Genomic DNA, 24,050 nt, shown 5'->3' with positions numbered 1-24,050 from the left:
TGTGTGATGTCACTTAATCCCAGGGAACAGTGCCTGCGTAGTGTGAAAGGTAATTAGTCTTGGCCTTCAGTATTTATGGGGTGAATGGTGATGCATCTAAATCTTGGTGCAATTAAGATGAAAGTTTGAAAGTATTTATTTGCTGGCAAGTGAGTTTTCCCATAATGGACCTAATAGACAAATACAAAGTTTTGGAGAAAAAGGAAAAAAAAAAAAAAAAAAGAGTATTATATTAGTCCTGCAGCTTGTTCTGTATCACTCCCAAAACTTCTTAACGCTCTGTGATGGAATGTACTCCACCATCCACATTGTAGAATATAAAAAATAAAGGAGGGGCTGATGAAAATTGATTCCCTTAACCTGACAGACTTCAAAATCTCAGTTTAAGAACTGCATTTTCAAATGCTTCTGGGTCCTAAGAACTTCTTACTGTTTAAATCTAAATGGATGGCTCCAGTTTGAGGATGACTGAAGCTTAGACTTCAAGCTTAAAACTAAGCCTACACAAACTCTTCTGCCAGCTGTTTTGATGCTTGGCTTTAAGATGAACATTTCATTCAGCAGTGTCAGTGTAAGCAGACTCCCATTCAAAGTGGGATCTCTGTGTGTACATGTCTGTGTGCCTTCATGTGAAAAGGGAAGAGCAGAAGGAAGGAAACACCAAATTTAGTAAAGCTTTAAAGTGTCCTTCCTTGTTAAAAAACAAAACAAAACAAACCTTCTACTTGTAAACTTCAAACTTATTCTGCTTTTCGTTGGGGTTTTTGGTGGTGGTGGGTTTGGGTTTTGTGTTTTTTTGGGGTTTTGTTTTTGCATTGCTGCTTTTTCTGTTGCTTAATTCTGTGGGGCCAGGAAGAAAATGGCCCTTTCTGTAATACAAAATAGTCCAGCCTCCTGCAGCTGTGACAGTAGTTCACAAACACAGCTCTTTTGTACTGAGATTTCTTGTCTTTTGCAAATTACTTCTGTTTTATTTGGGCTGTGGAATAATGGATCACAAGGAGGTGGATTTTACCTGAAACTTGGGAGTTCAGCCTGCTTGTTGTGTACTCTAAAACAAGTTCAGTAAGACAGATGTACAGCGGCACTGACAAGATGAGGTTTTTGGTCTGTAAGTGTAGCAGAGACAGTAGCCAAAGATGACTTTGGAAGCAGCTAGGTAGGAAAGATACAGCGCTTGGAGATGTGTTTGTGGACTTCTGTAGGTGAGGCATGAAAAAGACTTCACCGAAATAAGAAGTGTCAAGTGTCTGACAGGCTTGGGAGGTGAGACAGGTAAGACTTGAGGCCTGAGAGAAAGGGGAAGAAGAGCAAGTGTGACCACGAACAAGGTGACTGTCTTAATACAAAGCATTTGATTCTCTTGGGGGACTCCCTATGAAACTATACATATATATATAATTATTTTGGATGATGGGGGACAGGAAAGCTTTCAGAAGCTGGTGTGACTTGATCTTCTCGTAAGTTTTGGAGTGGCTATTACTTTGCATTTTCCATTTGCTAAACTGTCCTCAAATACCGATGGTAATCAGTGTGCTATAATCATAATAGAGTCCCTAGCTTCACAGTCAAAAATGGCCAGGCACAAGTGAGCATTCTTGTATCCAAATGTTGTGATTATTTGCATTTAAATAAAATGTTTACTGAATGTTTGTTATTGGCAGATTCTGATTTTTACCAGTGTACTGTTGGGGTTGGTTTTTTTTGTAATCACTCCTTGATGGAATAAAGACATTTGCATCCTGCTTTTCTGTGAAAGATACTATATACTTCTGTAACGTTGGGAAATCTGAAGCGTTGAGGGTAAAGGCTTTTACCACAAACCCACTACTCATTGATGACTGGCTTTACTGGGGGGTGGGGGTGGGGGAGGGGAAATGTAGTCCTGGTCTGTCTCTGCTTAGGCAGCACAGTTAGATGGAGCGCGCTGTATGTCTGTCAGGACAGAGCTGTGCTTGAGTGTCGCCTCTTTATAACCACCGCCGGTTTGCCAGCACGCTCAGAGGAGTGTGCTTCACAAATGACACGTGTTTCACGCCTAAGAGGGCACATACTTAGTGGATGGAGGGGTCCAGTGAGTTTTGGCACACTGAGATGGAATAAGTCACGTACTAAACAGCACGTGTTGGCCAGGCCAGGAAGAGAGCGCAGAAGGAGCTGCAATGCTTCAACGAACAGAAGGGGAAGAGGAATTCCATCAACAACAGTCAACAGGAATACTGCTGAGAGAAAGGCGGCTGGAGAAAGATTCCTTCAGCAAAACTTTACGAGAACAGCAACGCTGCCTTCAAGGGTTTGCTGTCTAAAGGTGCTGTCTTACCCCACGGGTGCTGTCTCAGGCGACAGAATGGGTAATTATGCCGAGTGTGTAGTTAAGCATACGTATGTCCTGCCTTCTAGGCTGCGCGAGTGAACTGTTCTTTCTCACAAACATGCTGGGTGGCAAGGACAGTCGCAAAGAAACCTGCAGGGGGAGAGAAACCTTCCTACAGAGGTTGTTTGGCTCGAAGCAATCTTTTTTTTTTTTTTTTTTCCTAACTTTGCTGGGGGGAAGAGGCAAGAACCGGTGAGCATTACAGAACACAGCTCCGTGTAAGATAAATACATTAAAATAGATTTTAATGAATTGAATTATTAAATGTTTAATTTATTATGCAAGCAAGACAAACTGTCCACAAATAGGAAGTTACTGTACGGCTTTAAGTACAATTATTTTCAGAGTAGTTCTGATACTGTCTATACTGTATTAAAAGGCTACAATTTTTACTATGAAATCTCAAGTATTTCAAAATATTCTACGTGCACAATTTGTTCTGGTATTAAAAACATTAATTAACTGAAGATATTTTGTGCTTAAGAAAATGCACCTTTGACTAAGATCAGGAAATGAGAAGTTTCTTTTTCCTGCAGGACAAAAATATTATGGGCCATTGACTTTCTCCTTTTACTGCAACTTCTTAGAATCTTGTAAACTAGATTTTTTGAAAGCTTTCATTTGGCAAGTGTGTTTCTTTTTTTCTAAGAGTTCACATTTCATATAGCAACAGACCCATGTTTTACGGTATCAGGACCTTCTCCACATCAGTGTTACCCAAATAAAAAATAATTAAAAAAAAAAAAGCACCACAGAAAAAAAACAACTCACAAAATCAACCAAGGTCATGTTCCCTGCCCCTCCCGCCCCCACCCCAAAAACATCAAAAAAAAAAAAAAAATAACCCCAGAAAAACCCAATGTTTACATTCTACTTCTGGTAGTAGGCAATCAAACTGTCCTTGCCAAGCCTCCAAGAGTGCAAACAAACGTGCATGTGTGTCTACATCATCACTGTGCTTTTCTTCCTATCCCAAATAGTTCCGTTGGGAGGTTACATTTTTTTCCCTGAACTACCCCTGTTTGACAAGTGGACTGATGCCCCGTGGCTGGATGTTTACTGAAATACACACACACAGAAAGTACATACACGTGAATGTCATTGTACAGTCCTATTAAGAGTTTCTGTCTCCTTCCCCACAAGTATCTTAACAGTACTGCAGTGATTTAAAGACTGACCTCTAATGACCACTCCGAAAATGCATTTGCTCCCACAACAGTCACTGGATTATTACAAAAAGAGCACTTGTTCCATTCCTGTAGACGCTGCTATATGCTGACGTTCCTATACAGATCTTAATTATGCAGGTCATCTGCTTCTGCTGATTTGCCATGCTGCGAAGGGAGGAATTCTTTTACTACAGAACTTAAAAGAATATAAACCCCGTGCATTTAAAGAACATCCTGCATGCCTTACAATCCAACTGAGAGCTCTGTCTTCAACAGAAATACTGTCACATTTATCAAGTGATGTTAACACTTGAGTGGTTGAAAATAAACCGGTTGAAAGGATTCTCTGGTTACAAGCCCCTACCATATTTTGCTGTTAGTGCAGGCTTTCGTCTACCATTTGAAACGTTTCCTTCTATTTGTTCCAGACATTTCTATCGAGTTGCGGAAGGTTAAGGACTCATCTTTTGAAACATAACAGTAAGATAAACCTTTTTTTTTTTTTTCGTACTATCTAGAAATAATCCAAAGCTTACCAACCAGTACTTCATGAATTCAGTAAGGCAAGGTAATATTATTCAGAGAGAACTGAAAATCACTCCTTCCACCAAGATGCAACTGCAAAGCATATCCGCTGTCAACTACTGAACAGCGTTTCAGTAAGCGTTCCGTGAACTTCACAGGTAAAATAAGACGAACTTTCATTTGAAGATGCCCAAGTATCGTTGAGAAGGAGCAATCAAATGATCAAAATGTAAGATTACCCTACTTCCTCAAACTTATTACAAATGTAATCAGAACTAAGTCACATTCCTACAGTATACAGGGACAGAATTCATCTTAATAGGAATCTGCTGGACATGCCACAAAAGCTCCATCATCATCATCATCATCAACCCCCTTAACAAGCTCAGCTTTTACCAGCAGTCCTACACTCCTGCTCAGCAGCCCCGGCTTTCACAGGGGTTGGGTCAACCCACCGCTCTTGGTGCTATGCACTGCAGGTAATGCCTAGATGTCGTGACATATCTCGCTTTGGAGTAACAGTTCTTTAGACAGGAAAGTTCAGTCTCCAACATTTCAGCACAATACTCTGGTAAAAAACAGCGTATCATGAGGTAGAATTAAAAAAGTAACACTCAGTGCATATTAACAGGCATCGAATTAAAGTCATAAGCAACCTACCTACCAGTTCAAGGATCTTCTGACAGGAAAAATCAAAACCAGCCGTGAGAACAAACAAACAGACCCACCCAACCACTGCTTTTGATTTCACAGGTGCTTCTTCACCTCCAAAACAAACACAGTTCAAGCCTGTGCAAACAGGAAGATTTCTTCAAAATGTTACCTGTAGTCCCTCCAATGATGTTTAGTAAAACATGAAGATGAGAAAAAAGCAGCCTAGAAACGAGGAGAGAGAGTGCACGTGGAAAAAACCATCACGTCCAGCGCAGGGATTGGGGGAGAACCTAACAACTTCTAGCAGAGAGGCATGCAGAGAAATGTGAGTGTTCACACAGGCACACTGCATTCTGTTTGAAAATTCTGAATTTCAGAACTTCAGGAACAGGAAACCGAACACTTCACTGGACTAATGTCAAGAACGCAGTATCCACGAGTTTTACAACATGCTACTACAGGAGTATTCCGATGGTTTGTGGGGTTTTCCCCCCCGCCCCCAAAAAGCTTGGCCAATTACAAACTCCTTGCAGCGTATCTCCTCTTTTGCTGCCCTCAAAGTTTTCTGCACAATTCACTGCCACTGTTTTAAGTCACAGACAAGGGGAACCCCCCCCCGAACTGTTTCTAACACATGGAAGCTCTGCCCCCGACATAGGTTCAGGTTCACAGGCTTTTATGCGTACACAAAAGGAGCTGGGTGCTAAAGGAAGTGATGTATTTCTAACTGGTCTCAGATACACCTGTGTATTTTTTTCATTCAGTCACTAGGCCCCATTTTTCACAGCTTGGCCGATTAACAAAGTGAAAAAATACCTTTTCATAAATTGCGTTCTTTGCACGCAGAAGTTCCAAAAGCATTCAAAAGGTACAAGTGTGGGAACCTCAGAGTCAGCGTTTTAGAAAATGGGGCATCTCTCTTACTTTACAACTTTGTCTGTCTACTTTCGAGTTCAAGACAATGGGTTCAGCAACAGTGGAATTGCTCACAAGATACGCCATGGAACACTTCAACCTACAAGTTCCTGCCTGAGAAGACCGTGGGCATTTATTTCCATTTTAAGCTAACTGAGTGTATTTGCTTAAAAAAAAAAGAAATAGAAAAAATTTTAAAAACTTACTCCTCCAGCTGGATGATACCATCACCAAATAATTCTGTTAGAAACCCACGAGAACAGCAAGTTCAGGCCTTCTACCAAACAGCAGGAGTCTTGTCAGCTGCACACACTTGACTACTCGAATGTAATCCTTTAGCAGTCAGTTGCTATAGATGATGAAACCCAATGCAGAAGTAACTAACTAGTCCTCAGATTAGCAAATGCCCAATATTGAAGGCTTCGAATTCCTAAAGAAATTCTCCAAAACAGGGAATAAAAGATTTTTTTTTTTCTCGTCATGCAGAGGAGCCTTAAGTTTCAATGACTTCACCAACAACCACAGTATGCTACCTATGCAAATTCAAAGTTACAAGAGGATCGTCAGGCTTATGTGTTTCCAGCCATCTCATCTTTATAGGTGTCTTCTTTTTCCCCAAAGTTGCAAAAGGTTTTGTAAGAATCAGCTTTTAAAAAAGCAAGCTCTGTTGAGCTGTAGACAGTGAACACTGAAACAGTACAGTCCCTTGTAGGTAAAGTTTCCTGCCGAGTTGAGTGTGTGATTGGTCAGCAAAACCTTAGTGAAATACTGAAAAAAAAAAAAAATAAATCTTGGAACACCTAAGCGATGAGAATATTATAAACTGATATGGACATACGAGACTGAAATAACTGCATTTACAAGGTCAGCCATATGAACTGCAGGGCTAAAACTTGGCATTCATACTTCGTTTGTGATTTAATGGTGAACATGAATGTTTTTCACATCTTACCATAAGCCCAGTTAAATCCATATAGATCTTACTGTAGACAGGCGTGCTTTTAATCCAGTCCCAAATTGACAGTACATGTGAAGAAAGGCTTATCTGGTGATACTACAGACACGTCCTAGACAAATTCCTCTCACAGCAACAGTGCAGGTGAGGTGCAGAAGAACAGTCAGGTAGGAGCCAGCCTTAACACCCCCAGAAAATTCTTCAGGGTTAAGTTTCAAATGCAGGATGAAGGTTTACATTATTGATGCGGAAAGCTCCCTACAACAGAAACCATGGTGCTTGAGGAGTCAAACTTGCTCAAGAGAAGCCGAGCAAGGACACCCTCGGCACATGAAACATCCAAACAGTTCGTCTGCGGTCGTTACAGGGCAGAGTCTTCACCCATTCAGCTCCTGCTTCCCTGCCCCAGTCTTTTCCTACTAAATTCTCTGACAAAAAAATGCAGCTACATCTCCATATAGACCACCTCTTCCTTCTGGCAATAAACACTATATATGCAATCACAGAAAACAGAATTCTTTAACTGCTGCAAAAGCATTACAGAAAGTCGACTCATTTTTCTAGCCAATCACAAACCACCAAATTAATATCTAAATGAAACCAAAACTTTCTTTTCTTTTTGTGACAGAAGCTAATTGTGTTAGTTACGTAGAAAAGGAGCTCGTTACGGAATAATCGCCGTATAGTAGTTTCAGCAACAGAAAAGTGCAAGGAAGCATACATGAGGAAGTTCAGCTCCTTTGGAACACGGAGGTGTCGTACCCAGGGAGCCTGGGTGAGTTTCTGCTGAACTGCTACCCTTGCCCCATCTACATTTCTTTCAAAGAGCCCCTTTCAAGTTGCATTGAAGGAAACTACCAGCAAGTATTATGATACAAACAAACCAGAACAATGACCGGACGACAGAGGATCAGAGGTCTGCTTGGGAGGCTGAAAACAGCGCACGGACTTGTGGATGCAGTATGAGAACGCATACAGTGCCGGGCTGGAAACGCGTTCCGTTGTGTTGAGAGGTCATAGTACCTATGACCTTATCTGGGTTTAAGAGATTTCAGAAAGACCACACTTCAACTAAACTGAAGTAAAAAAACCACAAACACCTGAAGGTCCTGTTGATGCAATCCGTGCCTAGAACTTTGGCTGATACAGAGAAACACGTCCGCTAAGGCACCCCGAGGCAATCTGACAGTGTGTTGGAGAAAACTTGGTTGTCAGTACCACGTCACTGTGAGAGTAGAGGGAACGGATTTCTTTCAGTGGACTAGCTTCTTTGGGCAAACAGTCGACAAGTTCGCTGCAGTGTGCATCAAATCCCAACAAGCGGATCCCAAAGCCATGCGGGGATGAAATCATTCGGCCATCAGGACTGAAACAGAGTTCTTTGATGTAACCCCGGCCCACATTGGCTTCTTCAATGCAGTGAGTCAATCGCAGGGAACAACGAGGTGAGACAGGGCGCACAGGGGCTCCTTCCTGGAATTCATAGACACAAGTCCACTAAAGGGAGAGGCAGAGAGAGGAACGTTGAAAGAAAGGTAAAGCACTGCGAATCCTCGTTCCCTCCCACTGCATGTTAAGTGAGTAACGCAGGAATGTCCTGTAAGTATCTGTTATCTACTCTTTGATAAGCGTGATGCGAAACACTGAAAACAGGCCACTTCCCTTGGCATCTCCTCCGCTTTGAACTAAGCAAAGCGGCTGTCTAGCATCAGAGCTGCTTTTTTAATTAAATGGATGCTAGATACAATATTTTTTAAATTTAGTTTCTATCTGCAAAGAACAAATCCTAATCCCTTGGCCAGGCACCTGCTCTAATTTAGTAAACATTTAAATGAAATCTACAATAAGTAGAACTCAGCCTACTGTAATTTACAACTGAGCATTGACACTTTGTGCCCTTTACTTCAAAAGGAAAGAAATCTTCAAACAAGAGGGAAACGGACTTTTCAGGGAATGTTATGAACAGCTCTGTAGCCAGTTTGTTACTTGTGAGACAGCCAGAGACTTCAACGTGTAATCTAATTATCTAATCTCAAACCAAATGCAAAACCAGCTCTATGACAAAGTTTAATCATGTTGAAAGACTCAATTTCAGCCACAAGACAAAAGAAGTGTTCTTAGTTTTGCTTCATGTATTCCACTGAAATAAACACAAAGGGGACAATACTAATAAGTATTAACAGAAGAGAGTAAGGCAGACACTAGGACTACGGGAAATTATACCTACATCTATCATCAGTACCACTATAACCCAGTATAATACTTGCATTTTCAAAAAATTTGGTGTTGTATAGTAGTTTGATTGTAAGTTTACAGAACCAGCATTAAGATTTGTAACAAATCTGCTAAGCGTTCATTCAGTCCTCTACACATCTGTAAGAAGTCACCATAACTAAGACTGCCTTTCCTCTAAAAAAAACCCCCACAAATTAACAACAACAATCGCTCCCCCAAAACACCCAGAACCAAACCAAACCCAACTTACATCAGCTATCAAATTAACTAAACTGATTTTATTATTGGTCAAGCATTCAAAGAATCACTTGTCCTTTTGGAAAACAAGTCTCAAACCTCTGTGTCAATGCTCTGCACAACTGTCACGCACCGCTAACTTTGAAATAACCCTAGGCAAAAAAAAAAAAAAAAAAAAAAAAAGGTGTTTGCAAAAGGACCATCTGGTGGAATCCAGGTGTTCTGAAGGCTCTGGTTGGGCTTTAAGTTCTAAGTGAACTTGAGTTAACCTGGAAGGTGGTACTTCAGAAGTAGGTGCTCCCAAACACAACCTGCTCTCTCAGACTCTGTCTTTTCCGAGTTCAAGTGTCCTATATTTTGGCAGGTACATATTTTTAAGGCATGTATTTGGCAGCACAGGTACGGCCTGAAAACTTTTAAGAGAGATGTGACCTACATAATATAGTCTGTGAAGGAGCTGGGCAACGGCAGTACTGAATGCAGGATACAAAGTCATATGAGGTTATAAAAAAAAATAAAAATTCATCATCTTGATGTGAAATTAATGCACTTGTAAGCAGAAATAACTGACTAGTTTATTCAAATGCAAACGTACCCCCCAAAACAAGGAAATTTCAATATAGCCGTATGATTGATGTATCTACTCAATGTACTTAAAAAAAAAAAACACAAAACAAAAACCACCACTGTTTTACCTCCTGGTCATCCGTATTACTTGAGCACCGAAGAAGCGTAGCCCACCCTTTTGGATGTAGCTGTAGTGATGTAATGCAGTTGCCTCGATCTCTTTCTCCAGGAACTTCTGGTGTTAAGACCTCCAAACTATTTCTAGGTGATCCACCTAGCAGAAGGGGAAGGCAACTGTTAAGTCTCAATGAAGTCCATACATCGATCGTCACCCCTCTCATCAGCCTACTGATGACACTTGCATCCGAGTGCTAGAAAAGACAGCACCTTTATAAAAGGATAAATCAAAAGAGCAGTGATATGAACAACGGAGGCTGATACCAGTGAGCTCAGTCTCGCTTTTAAATAGCTTCTACTTTGAAATCTGCCTTCAAAGACCTGCATTAAATCACCTCCTATTGTGAGCTAAGTCAGAGCTAACTTTCCACACACATGCTCTTCATTATCATTAAAAAAAAAAAAAAAAAAGTATAAAGAGTGAGGGTTTTTTGTAAGAACTGCTGGTTCTCAAATGTCCTTTCCAAATTCTTTCCAAAGTCTGCTCAACCGCATGCAGCTTGCCTCCCTTTTCCCCCTCACTGCTAGAAAGCTTTTCACAGATAAATCATGCCTGGCATCCAGGTAAGGCTCCTCCTTTTGTTAAGTACCTCTGAGGAACTTAACAACCATGAGTAGGTAAAACTTAACATTACACTTATTTTAAATTGCATATGGTTCACAAAGCGTTTACCGATTTGCCAAATTCACATTGACGCTATGAAGGTTTATCCTAGATTCAGAGGAAGCCTGATAAACACAGGGTCATCAGTCTTCATAGGTCTGCCGTGAGGTGTGACTTCATTTGTAATTAAAACTTCACATAACAGTCTGTCCACATTTAAGATCTGTTGGCATGCTATTTTTTGGTTTGGTTTTTTTGTTGTAAGATCTGTTTGCATGGCCTTTTTCCACGCTATTGGCTCCTCATGGAGAAACTGCAGATACACATGCCCATCATTAAGAGAAACAAAAAGCAAAACATAGCTCTCGTTGGGGATTTTTGGGGGGCTGGAGTGGGGTGTGGGGTTTTTTTTCCCCTAAAGGTCATTCACACAAACTTTGTTCGAGGAAAAAACGCAAGGAAAAGGGAGCACCTCTAGGTAACAGCAATAATGTATGAATATTAAAATAAAGATCCTGTTGCTGTTATCAGATTTCTTGGGATAAAAAACTGATTAGATCCCCAGACTGTGGTGTGCAACAGTATTTCATTGGTTTAACACAAGTCATAGCAACACTATTATTTTAAAAGTCACAGAGACAAAACAGCAGCTTTTCACTATTATGCACTTTTAGATGTAAGTCAAAATCCATGATTTTTTATTTTTTTAATCTTTTCCTACCTTCTCGCTGGGAGGACCGTGACATGTGTTTCTCAGACACTGGACCTGAATCATTTTGGTGACACGGTGAACCAACAGCTCGAGGACCAGAAGAACCTGATGACGTTATGTCTGCAAACAGCATCAGCTACGTGAACAAAACAGCTAAGCACAGCGCGCTTGTGCGCATCCCTCACTTAACCCTCCTCAGAAATGTTAAGTAAAGGGGAAAGGGAAGGCATCTTGTAAAGAAAACAATTTTCAAAGCTCAGTTTATAGGCTAAAATGACCGTGCTCTTTGTGCCTCCTACAAATAAAACTGCCAGCACAACAAACTCTACTGGGGATAAGAGGGGAGCTGCCTTCCTTCCTTCCTTCTTACGCACCATCATCACCAGCGGCTGGGGTATGAATTTTTCCCCAGGCCACTCCCTTTATACCCTGACACCCCAAGCGGCAGAGTTTCTGTCCGGATTTTGCTCTGTTACTGCCAGAAAGCAGGAGCAAGCAAGCAGCGAGACTTCAGAGGAGGCGATTCCTCCAGGTCTGGCTGTCAAGGGCAACCACACCGTTACACATCAGTCAGTAGTAGCTGCTGCAGCTCACACCCGCTCAGCCTGCTCAACACCGGCTTCGGGATTTTTCATGACAGGACCAAGGACAGTAGATAAATAAAGCTAGAGACAAAGCTAGTGACAAAATTATAGAGATTGTAGCCTGTAGCGCTGAAGTCCTGCCACCAGAAATCACCCTAGACACTTTACTCAACAGTAGGTGTGTGTGACCCCTGAACAAAAGAGCAGCTACCATGCCAAAGCGTTCTTCAGCAGGATCCTTCCAACTCCACCTCTGCCGCCTTTTGCTAGCTAAGAGTATCCCGTAAACAACCTCTAACACAGAAGCCACCATGGCCTTCCATAAGCATTCACCTGAACTTGAGGTTGTCCTCCTAGCTCTTAAAATTGGGTAGCTGCCAACCTCTAAAGATTTGTTTAGGTCAAGGTCGTGCAAAATCAGAAGATATCCAGAGGAGGTTGAGATCAGCATTTTGGAACAGTCTGGCGTCAGCCTCATTCGCATAAGAAAACGGGTGTGAAAAAACTTCTTGTGGGGACATCCATCTTCTGTGCACCTGGGCAGCGAAAAAAAGCAAAAGAAGTGGCTGCAATTAGCTTTGATTCAAGCACCTAACCATGTTCAGAAAGTCCAAGATGCACTAAGCATCCTTCTTCATTTTTTGAGTACTGCTTTACACTACTTAAATCAGATTTTAATGAAACGACACAAGTCGCATTTTCATACTAGCACAGCAGCAAAGACAGAACCTTTTCAAAAAGGAAGGACTACGTTTTGGCACATCAGCAAGAAAAGCTCTCCTTTTAGCTACTGGACTATTACCATATAAAGGTGATCCAAGTTCTCAGTAAGGGTTATAAACTAATCTCAGTATTTAAGAACGCGTTAGAGCAACATTCAAAGCAGCAGGCTTTCGGTCTTGTGCAGAAGAACCCTACCCTTTTGTTTGTATTCTAGAAACGCAACTGCACGAACACAGCCACCTACCTGTTTGTGTCCCAAATGATCACATTTCCATCAAACCCGGATGTCACTAGTAATCTCGTATTGGTATCATACTCGATGTTCTTAACCCAGCTGGTGTGACCATGTAAAGTGCACACTTTGGTGTTCAGCTTTCTCAAATCCCAAAGTGCTATTGTAGTGTCATCAGAACAGGTCGCAAAGAGTCGATTATCTAGAAACCTGAAAACGGGAGAGAAACACTGTGGCTGCTCAGTGCCTTTTAGATATTCCTACGCAGAAATCTAAGCTATCACAGAAATAAGAGTGATCACACAAAAAAAAAAAAAACCCACACAGCAAAATATTTGCCAATAAAACAGTTCAATTAATAACCAGTTATGTTGGGATACCAACCAGTAGTACATCTGTAGTAGCCAACAAGTAAACCCACAGAAGCATGGCTGAAGGTTTTTGGGTGGGTTTGTTTTGGTTTTTTACGATTCATGTAAAGATCACACAACCACCAAACCACCAGTGGAACAAATGCTCACACAGAATCTGTGTGGTAACCAAATTAGTTACCCATCTGGAAAATACTCAGGTTTAAACTTACCAAGTCTTTACAAGACACAAACGTCCTAAGGACTGGTCAGCTTTGACACCACTGCATTTCTGCCAGATTCTTTCACTATTACAGACAGGCAGCACCAGAAGGCACAGGAATTCCATCATCATTTCAGACTACACAAGATCCTATCAGCTCGTAATTAAGCACATGCTCTTCTTAACTCTCATTTCTACCCACATACTCTTCCCCTGCTATATTGTAAATCTTCCTCTCTTCTCCACCACAAACGTAACTCAAAGGAGGCTTTTAAAATAAATATCACCTTTTGTTAGTCCTCTACCGCTTTTAAACCTTGCTGCTCTGTATGGCACACATTCCGCTAGCTCAGCCGAAACACACGGTGCCCACGTCTCCCTTAGCAACGCCTGCACACCCCCACCTCTGAGGTGGTCCGTACCACACACGGTTGCCTTGGCATGCGATGTAGTCAGCCCCCAACGAAAGCTCTCACCAGATCTCGTCCCCAGGTGGCACAGGCAGCAGTGGAACCACCTGTCCTGGGAACGCTCAGCACCAGGCTTCTCAGGGCGCTGGTGAGGCAACCCAAAGCCCTGGGCTAACCAGCAGGCCGTTACAGATGACAGGTCTCCCAAAGGCCCTTGCCAAGAAGCCCTCCTGCCACTTTTGTGACGCGGCCACAGCCCTGCACAGATGCCTGGGGCTCACCGCACGTCTGCACCGAGCACACCTCAAAGCTGGCCCTGTGGTTTTGCACGCAGTATTGCTATCTTGGAAACACGTACCAGATTTCAAACCGAACACTGGCCGCTGTTTGCACGTTTCCCTAGAACCTTAACTTCCTTCCACCCTTGCTCATCTTTTGCTTTGGAGCCTGTCCACCCCCGCAGTGCCCCAGGAGCACTGCTCGCTGCAGCTGCGGAGCCAGGAGGAGCCATGCAGACCTCCCACATCAAGGAACGTTTGGTACCACCTGGACAACCTCAATAATCTTCATTAAAAACCAAGGGACCCACCCCTTCTGCCTTTTCTTCCCCCACACTACTACAGTTCATGTGTTTGAAGCAGACACACGAAGTTGGGCTTTTCAAATGTGCGAAACCAGGTACACGTATCAAAGTGCAAGTGCACAGCACTGTTGAGGGTAGAGAATTTCAGATCATCTTTGGAAGTAGCAGCTGCACAAGTGGCACAAGCTACCCAAATTTACTAACTCCTTTAATACAGTCGTACATGTGAGATGGATCAGGTTAAGTACTTAGCCTGTTCAGGTGGTAATTCTTTACCACGATCATTTCTGGTCTTCAGCCAAAAGTCAATGTATGTATCACTCTTGCCTGGAGTCACACGAAGCAGCCTGACCACCTTCAAATCATTACAGAACAAAAGAATAGCTCATGTGAAAACACTCCATCAGAAAGAAGGGGCTAGAAGGGCTAGAATTCAGCACTGAATTTAGAAGTTACTGAAGCAAACACAAGACTTTTCAAAAACAGCTACTGAGGACAAGCCTTTGTTTGAAAGTGCACCTAGACAAGTTATTTGGTTCACAGAGAAAAATCACTGGATGGAATTATTTCACAGATCAATGTTTATCATACTCCATTCCCACTGCAATTTATGCATGCCCTTTTAGGAGGACAAAGCATACTGGTTTAGGTTTGTAATTCATGCCTGAAGAAGGCACTTGGAAAAAAAAAAAAAAAAAAAAAAGAGCCCCACCTGACGTAAAAGGGAAAATAAAACCTATCTGAGTAACACCAGAAGCAGCTTCACATGAATGCTAAGGCAAGAACAATCTAGCAGAGACGTGTCGTTACCCCTAGAAACAGCATTTTATCTCTTTAAGACTTGGAACCAGACTACATCATGTAAAAATAGCAACAACCTCAATGAAAAATAACCAACTACAATGGGAAGAATCCCACAGTTCAGATTTTCAGGGCAAGTCAAACAGTACACCTCTTGCCTGTAAAAATCCAACATTTGCTACAGGCAACTCTGCTTCACCCACCACAAACAGGTTTTGGAAGAAATTGACTGGGAGGTACAAATGATACCGGACAGCTTTCATATAGGGGATGGCCAAGTAGACTAGGATTCACTTGAAAAACAGCTTCTTTAAGGTGCGTATGACGCTGGCACATAAAACTGACTGGCACGGAGAAAGTAAATAGAGATTATCTTCCTCCTTAAGAAAACAAAAAAACTTAAGAGGGCCTCAAACTAACCTAGCAATTTTAAGAAAGACTAACAAATACTCTGTGAAACACAGCTGTGCCCTGGAGCTCTGTTATGGGAGAGTTTTAGGTAAGCTCAAAACCTGATCAAATTCAGGTGGAAATACAATGTCTGCTTCAGATGATTACGCACAAATCTGCAGTGACTGTGACAGAGGAATTACTTGCTTTTAAAAAGAAAAAGAGAGGAGGAAAAATGGAAGTATCTATAGCGAATTGGACAAATTTGGGTAAGAACCTAAGAGAATTAAGTGTAACTAAACCCAACTGTAAACCATTGTTCAAAGCGTATAAGAAGTTTTACTATGTGTTAAGAGGTGTGCTAGCTGTGTGGATCTGGGACCTGGCATCCACCTCTGTGCAGAGACGCAACAAACAAGTACCTCTGTGTGTGTGGACTGGCTCTTGCAGACTGTGTGAAGTACCCAGATTTGCTGGAAGATGACCAACACACGCTTCCTTGCTGGTAAGTACCTCTGAGGCACCTGCGACAGGGCGCAGCAGTAACGGTGTTTGGTTTTTCAGTGCTTACTACAAGGAATTTCTGTAGTGCTACAGTGCCTGGTGTCCTACTCATTAAGCGGAAGCAATACTCCAGGTAATGCTGTATTAATCATCTGTTACCAAATACAGTTAACTTCCTTGTAGGCAAGTTTGTAACAACACACAAATGCCAGGGACATGCTGGAAAACAGAAAAAGATGCCAACATCCTACAAAGGCAAAACAAAGCTTTAAGAAGCATTTTAAAGGAAAGCAGAAAAGTTTACTACACATTGCCAGTCTAGTAATTAACAGTAGATCTGAGAGTTATCTGCTTGGAGGTAGTACCGGTATATTTATATAAATCAAACTACAGAGAGAAAAGACATTTAAGGACCAAGAACGGATGTACAAAGCCTCACAGACAGCCAAAGTTGAAAGAAAGGTATGAATAAGAGAAAAAAGTGGCAGGAAGTTTCAGTGCTGTTCTCAACCAAGTAATAAGATAAATTTTCAAGACCAGCACAGCTGACTGCAACAGAGACAGCTAAACGGTCAAGGGGCACGCAACAGAACTCTCTTTGTAAAACATGACCCAGACTCACTCACTTCAAACCCTAGCAAGAGCAGTATGGATGTAAGGATCAGATGCTGAATCAGGGATGTATGAAAATCAAAATAAATCCGGTTTGCCTTTGCCTTCCAATCTCTCGGTAACATGGCTTGATTTCGCACCCAGCTTTATCTAAAAACTAAGCACGTTTAAAGCACAACCGCTGGCATGCAAGACGCGAAAAGCTGTATTTCCTTACAGGAAAGCATGTTCTCAACATCTCTTCATCTATTTGTGCCAGCTAGCCCCAGCTTTTACTTCAGCTTTTCTGAAAGAAATCCAACTGATGTAAAACTTCAGCCTCTTGAAAAAGGACAAGCAGTTTCAGGAAAACATCAGTTTCTCTGACAAATGTGTAAAGGCACTGGCACCCCTCATTCAGCTCTTTTGAGAGGAAACGCTCAGATTGCTTCCACAAGTTTTCTTGGGGGATTTTTCGTTTGGGTTTAGGGTTTGGGTTGGGTTGGGTTTTTTGCTTTGAGAATCTGAGTGAAGACAGGCTGCAACATTGTCCACAAGATTAAGAAGTGCCTTAAGTTCACATGTCAAAGTCTATCCTCAGACCCAGAACAGCTACAAATAATAGAAATTAAAAGGAAAAACACTACATGACAAAAATACTGAAGGTCTGGGTTCCTGTGCTTGCTGATTCCAACTTCATCCTAAGAATCAGACAAAGGATTTAAACCATAAAGACTGAGTTTAAGTTGAATTGAGGAAGCCTTTCCCCTTTCCCAGCTCTTCTATACCATACCTATATCTAAAGCAGCCAATCTTTCTTCGGAAATCTCTATGCAGCTAGGGCAGTTACGCTTACAATTCAAAATACCAGCCGTATTCACATGAATAGCTACAGTCTCAGACTTGCCAAAATCAAACACTACCTGTTACGTTGATTTACTACGTTCATGCAGGGCATTCCAAAGGGCAGGTAAACCAAGTAGTAGTAACTTAACACTCTTCCCGTCCCCAAAACTGCAGCTCCTCCACCAACAAAACCACCTGTCAGCATTATATACCGCCACTTTCAGACTCCTCCTCTTCCCCCTTCCAGCATTTCCCGACCTCCAGTGCCAAAGAGAAGGAAAATGGCACAAAGCACACTGCAGCCTAACGGCATCGCAAAACCCACGCTCTCCAAGCAAGTGCCCAACACAAACTTACCACGCTGTTGTAAGAAAAGCATCTATGGCGGAGACAAAATATTCCTTCTGACCTACCTGATGTTATTGACACAGTCCTCATGAGCTTCGGAGAGAGTTTTGATGTGCTTTGAAGATATTGGGTCAAAAAGCAGTACTTCAGTCTGTTCACAAGCAACAGTCAACACTGACCTGCAGGGTAGCAGAACAAAGCAGAAACATTTGTATTCAGTAAGAGACACGACACCTGTGCGCATCCAGCTAACCTCCCTTTCCCTGTCCTCACAGAAACACAGCTTCACCGTCAATTAGCTTCGCTTTCTGCTTACGCTGCAGAGAGTTTGCAGCAGTGTTGATATTTTTGTACTGCCTTCTTGCAGATGCCTATTCTCCGGCACCTAACACACAAAACACGCAGAAAATACCACGGCGTTTTATTCCGGAGAACTTAACTTCTCTAACTCCTTTTTGAGAGACCATGACTCTTCTCCTACCTGGCTGTGGCACAGCTGGTGCATTTGCTGGAAAGACCACATGATCTTTTAATTAACTTTTTTTTTTTTTTAACATGAAAGGTGGGGTTTTTGTTATGTACTTCACAGATCCAACGATGGCATTATTTAAATCACACACTTAAGTGTGTTTTGGGGTTGGTGGGTTTGGGGTGGGGTTTTTTTCAGAAGTTACTTGAGGGAGATTTGCCCCAACACTGCAGTGAGTGCATGAACTCCATGGTTCCTGTCTGGGAAGAAAGAAGAATCAAAGCGCTGGCATGAAAACCTGCTGTGTCACTCATGTGGGGATTATTTGCTTCATGCTGCAGGAAAGAAAAATCATTTAAAAAAAAAAAAAAAGACAACAGCATCTACTCTGGAATTCTACTGCAAATTTCCCAGACGCCTGTGCCCATGCCATGGTATCCCTCTGTCCGTTCCCTGGCAACACTTTTTTTTTTTTTTTTTTTGGGGGGGGGCACGTGCATAAGCCAACAACCCGCGAGCCACCTTCGGATAACTTACACTCTGTCACTGCGCTAACCCAACATAGGGTAAGAACCCTCTCCCATCTCCCTCCTTTTATCAGCTATGACAATATTTCCCCCCCCTAAGACCTTAACAGACGTCACCCCAGCCACACCACCACTTTTGTAACGAGCAGCCAGCGCCGAAGTCCACCAGCCAGCTTCTTGAGGTTAAAAACATACCGTCTCCTCATCTCCTTCCGTAACACTGCCTTTGACAGCGAATTGTTTGGCACCCACCCAAAAGCAGCATAAAGATGACATTCAGACTGTGTATTCAGAAGAAGCGTTTTTAAAGTGAACTGCAAAGCACAGCGTCCTTCCCCAATAATCCAAACTCAAGCAGCTCTGCTGACAGCGTGCATTTTGCTACATCACAGTACGAAGCCAGTAAATGCTAAAGGCAGAAGACCGGTTCAAACATTTCTTTCAAATGCCTAGACTTTCTGCGGCTGAGTCATTTTTTCACTGAAACCTTACATAACAAAGTTTTAAAAAGTTTTTTGAATGAGCAAGAAGTCATGCTATCAGACATCACAAGCTATTAACTACGGAGAAAAAGAGTCTTCTGACAAAAGGTATCGTTTTCTAAATGCAGTAGTGGTGGCGTGCCGGTCAAAGGCAGCAACAGCAGGGCACTGGCGTCAGTTTAAATTGGGCGTTAGTAGAGAGTCAGGCTGGGAACATGGCTCATCGTTATCCATGCTTTTTGAGATGGATTTCACAACCACGCTGCCATTACTACTCTTAGGACACAGAATAACCCAGATCAAGACTTAGTACTTTAGTGCATCACCTAATTCACTTGCCAAAACCAGAACAAATTCCAAGAACTACAACTTCAAGGATATTAATTCTTTTAAAGAAAAAGAAAAAAAAAAAAAAACACCAAACAAAACACCAGCATCTTTTCTTTCCCACATGAAGACCTCTGTGTATCCATTTAAAGGTTTTCTCAGAGGAAAAAAACCCAGGACTTTGTCCAGAATACACGTTATTTGTGAATGAGTCCAGAGAGATCTCTGCAGAGCATTCACAGGGGGCCCAACAAGCACAGAAAACACCAACTTCGCAGCATGGGCAGCCTGCCTGGCTTTGCACCAGCCTCTCCCGGGCTGTTGACACATACTGGGTTCATGTACGTTGAAGAAGTCCAAGTACAGTGACAGTGAACGGTGGCCTGCTAAACTAGTGAAGCTGACCTCCAGGAAAGCTGAGAAGTTCCTCTGACCAGTACAGCAGTGTTAAGGCAAGAGGGCAGCCACCTGCTGTCCACAAAGTCAGCGCTTGAGGAGCAGCATCCCAAGGGCAGGCTGGACCTAACCGGCTGCACTCACCCAGCCGAAAGGCCAGACTCCCGGCGTGGCCCGAGAACAGTGCTTTGAGGAGCCAGAAGCCAACAGAAGGGGCAAGGAACAGCGATGCAGCACCAATAACCACAGCTGGTTCCCCTGAGAGGGGCTCCAGGGAGACCAGAAGTCTCCATCGCACAGGACGGGTCTGACCAGGTCTTGTGACTGCTCCAAGCCGAGCCTAACCAGCAAAGGCTCATGCAGAAGCGAGCATGGTTTGGGCTGTTTCACTTATTGAAGTATTAAAGTAAAGGTATTAAAGGCGACTGAGGTTCAGTGTCATGCCCCAACCTACGCCCAACACCACTTGCAGCCTCCTGGGCCAAGCCCTGCAGCCACGCAAAACGCCAGGTCTGTGGGCGCGTTCCTTCAGCAGCAGAACTTTTTTGCTGGGCTCGTTTTCGGCCAGGGGAGGTCCCTGGTTCAGCTCACCATACAGCCTCACAAGCATCAGGCACAAGAGGGGGGCAGGCAGAACCCAAAAATCACCCCTTTTGCCAGAAACGTGCACAAATAACCTTAAAGCGCAGCCCAGGCGTACTGCTACTACAGCTGACGATTCCCACACCAGTACGGAACATCCGCCTGCGGGGTATTCTTGCAATTCAGTCACCTGCGGGGTATTCTTGCAATTCAGTCACCTGCGGGGTATTCTTGCAATTCAGTCACCGTGGCTAAGCCAGCAGAGCAATCCCGTCCAGCTTCTTTGTGCCACCAAGCACAGCAGCCAGGACCCCGGCGCCCTGCCAACCTTAAGCACACACACGGCTGGGGAATCTACAAAAGAAATGGTTTTCCAGCAACAGTCACCTGGGAATGGTTTTGATTGTTTCCGGAGCTTAAACTTTATCCTCCTGAGAAAAAGAGAGGAACAAATAAGGAGTTGAACCTCAGATTTACAGCACAACCATGGCAAAACCATCACCAGTTCAGGTGCTCCTGGAAACCAGAGCTCTGTCTTGATGAAAATTCACTGAAAACAGAAAAAGCAGACCAGCCAGCGAGGGTGACAAAGATTTTAATTCTGACTTAGCCACACCGTGGATTTTAATTCTGGCTTATCCACACCGTGAGACCACCCTAGGCTGCAAGAAAACGTCAGCTACAAGCACAGCGTGCGCCAGAAGGGATGCGAGCATCTCCTGCCCAGCTGGCTGGGCCCCGAGCCGGGGCGCCAGGGCTTGCTCGGCTCCGGCCGAACCCGGCCGCCGCCCGCTGCCGCCGGTACAGCCGCGTACCGCAACGCGGGAGCCCTCGGTGCGTAACCACGTCCCGCGCCCGGCAGCGCCCGGAGCGGCCCGACAGGCTCCCGCCGCCCTAAAGCCACGGTGCCCCAGCCCGGCTCTCCGCCCTGCGCCTCGGCCGCGGCCTCCGCTCCTGCGGGCAGGGCCGCGGAGGCGCCGGCGCAGCCCCGGGCAGCGGGCCCAGGCCGCCGCCCCAGCCCCGGGCCCCCCCACCCCACCCCGGGGCCTCCCGCGGAGCCCGGCCGGGCGGGTGCGCGCACCCCACCGCTCGCTCCGCCCGGGACGGCGGGGCCCGGGGCAGCCCCACGCGCGGCCCGTACCCGTCGGGCGAGTACTCCAGGTTGAAGACGGCGCCGTGCGTGCGGGTGCTGAGGTACACGGAGTCGGCGGGCTGGATGGAGCCGTACAGCCCGGTCATGGCGCGGAAGGTATCCCGCGCCGGGTCCACGGCGGCGCTGCGGCCCAGGCAGCGCCCGCGCAGCCAGCCGAACAGCCCGCCGCCGGGGGCGGGCCGCGGGGGGGCGGCCGGCGGCTCCATGCCGGCGGGCGAGCCGGGCCCCGGGACGGCCGGGCCGCTGGCCCCTGCCCGGGGGACCTTCGCCTCCGCGCTCATCGCGCCGCCCGCCGCCCTCCGCCCTGCCGGCCGCCCCGCGCCTGCGCGCCGCCCCACGTGACCGCGGCGGGGCCGCGTCTTCCGGGAGCCGCCGCCGTGCCCGGCCGGAGCGCCCGTCCCTCCGCCGGGGCAGCGACGGGGGGCACCGGGTCGGCGCGAGCCCAGGCACGCGTCACCCGCCGAGCGCCCGGACCGCGGCCTCCCCGAGCACGGCAGCGGAGCCGCCGGTTATCCCGGGAGTCTCGCCGGGCGCAGCGGGGAGGGAAGGCGCCCGGCGCTGCCCCTGTCACCCGTCTACGCGGTCCGAAACAAGCCGCGCCCGGTGCGGAGTGCGAACCCGGTGCGGAGTGCGAGCCCGGTCCGTCCGTCGGGGCGCGGGCACCGGGAGCGCCGCCGGGCGTGCCGTGCTGCCCATCGCGTGGGCTCCGGGCTTTTGCGACGAGCTATGCGATCGGACGCGGCAGAAAAGGCAGTTCTGATGCCTGTGCCCCCCCCCCCCCCCCCCCCCCCCCCCCGCCGTTCTCACGGTCGATACCGTGTCTCTCCAGCTCCTGGCGATGCTCTTCGGTGATGGCAGCTCGAGAGACTGCAAGAGCGAACTCCAGCGCTGGCCAGCTCCCAGTATACAATGGTCTGTGAGAAGACACAACCCAGAGGTAGCACAGACAGCCCCAGCAAATAAGTCTTAACTGGCTGACCACCTTTTATGCTCCGCAAACCAAAGAGATGGCAGTACGTCTTCCTCGGCACCCAAACCAGATGGCCCGGCTATCATCGATCAAAAGACTCCTCTGTTTTACCGCCCTTCTCATCTTGGGGACTCTGGCGGTTTCGCTGAGCAAGCCATGGAGGAGTTTTTGAAACACAACCCAACCCTTCCGGGATGCTGGTAGCAAGTTCCTCCACAGACCAGATCAAAATGGCAAAGGACGCAGGCAGCAGGATGAATGCTATGCAGGTCAACAGTCCCTCCCCACATCCTCCTCAGAAGGTGGATGAAGATACACAGGCCCTCACCTCGAGGTCCTCCCCCACCCCAGCTACTGGTTTGGTTGCTCACCAGTAATGCTACTAAGCCAGGTATTGAGTTAGGGCTCCAGACGCGTCAGGATTGCTGGGCACCACGTAGACTTTAAGGAACAAAACTTCAGGTAAAAAAAGACATGAGAGGGTCATTCCCACCTCCCAAAGGACCACGCAAAGGAGGTGGGGTGCAGTTACTTTTTGAAGGTCCCTTCCAACCCAAACCAGTGTTTCTATGATCATCCATGCAACCAATTCACCTGGGTGGCTGCTTGTGAGGTACGCAATTATGATGAGAGACATGAGATCTGGCCAACAGGAAGACAACAGTTCTGCATAACAGGAAAATTCAGAGGACCAAAATTGCTTGCTCACCGAGTAGGAAGCTGGGTTGGTACGTGTACATCTCAGAGGCAAATGGCTAGGAAGGGTGTCGTCTGTTCTTCCCCTTACTTTATTGTTACTTTTACGGAAAAGCGCAGTGTTTAAAAGCTGCTAAGCAAGTTTCAGGCAAGTAAACTATTGGCAGCTTTTGAAGGCAGAAAGAAACAACCAAAAAGAACAGGGAGGGACCCTAGGACTGGGGCTTTGCGAACCTCTAGTGACCACTAGATAGACAAACCGTAGCTTCTACAGGAGCGTCTAGCCCAGTGACTGCTCTAAAGAAGCTGTGGAAAAGGTGGCTGTGCCTTGCTATACTCAGAATCAATCCCAACCCATTTTCACAGCTTCACAACAGCGCTGAGGGTCTGAGGAACTTACCTGGCTGCATATCAGCACTCATGCTCTTTGCCTTTTTTTAAGATAGGTAGCAGCAGGGTTTCTTCAAAACTACATTTCACAGGGAAGATCAGGGTCCCTCCTGCTCCCCATAAAAGCTACTGCTTTACTGGACTTTGAAAACATTTCCATAAAACCAGTGTCTTCTAAGAGCATAAACCTCCTGGCTAAAGAGGAGTCACAAGAAGAGATCTTCTTGCTCTGGTTCAGTGCCAGAAGGTAGCAATGCTGCAAACGGTACAGGAGAGATGCTGAAGAGGGTGGGATCCAAAACAGTCCTACTCTTCAAGTCAAACAAAAAAAAAAGGTATGGGAATGAGA

The 24,050-nt window shown here is 45.3% G+C and overlaps 1 protein-coding gene across 2 annotated transcripts; it reads right to left on the bottom strand.

Moving 5' to 3' along the window:
* Positions 1–6,472: 6,472 nt before the first annotated feature.
* Positions 6,473–21,944, bottom strand: LOC121080950 (DDB1- and CUL4-associated factor 10-like). Of its 2 annotated transcripts, none has more exons than XM_040579389.1 (7): positions 21,634–21,944; positions 17,775–17,888; positions 12,676–12,873; positions 12,042–12,244; positions 11,134–11,244; positions 9,760–9,905; positions 6,473–8,089 (listed from the first exon to the last, which is right to left on the bottom strand). In XM_040579389.1, exons 1-7 carry the CDS (start codon positions 21,924–21,926, stop codon positions 7,721–7,723), a joined length of 1,434 nt encoding a protein of 477 aa, XP_040435323.1. In that variant the 5' UTR covers positions 21,927–21,944; the 3' UTR covers positions 6,473–7,720. The 2 variants fall into 2 exon arrangements, with proteins under 2 accessions (XP_040435323.1, XP_040435324.1); XM_040579390.1 differs by having other exon boundaries at positions 6,473–8,065.
* Positions 21,945–24,050: the final 2,106 nt, after the last annotated feature.

Source organism: Falco naumanni, chromosome Z (assembly GCF_017639655.2).
Source record: "Falco naumanni isolate bFalNau1 chromosome Z, bFalNau1.pat, whole genome shotgun sequence".
In the NCBI taxonomy this organism is placed as follows: domain Eukaryota; kingdom Metazoa; phylum Chordata; class Aves; order Falconiformes; family Falconidae; genus Falco; species Falco naumanni.
This window is presented reverse-complemented; position numbering and strand designations above follow the sequence as displayed.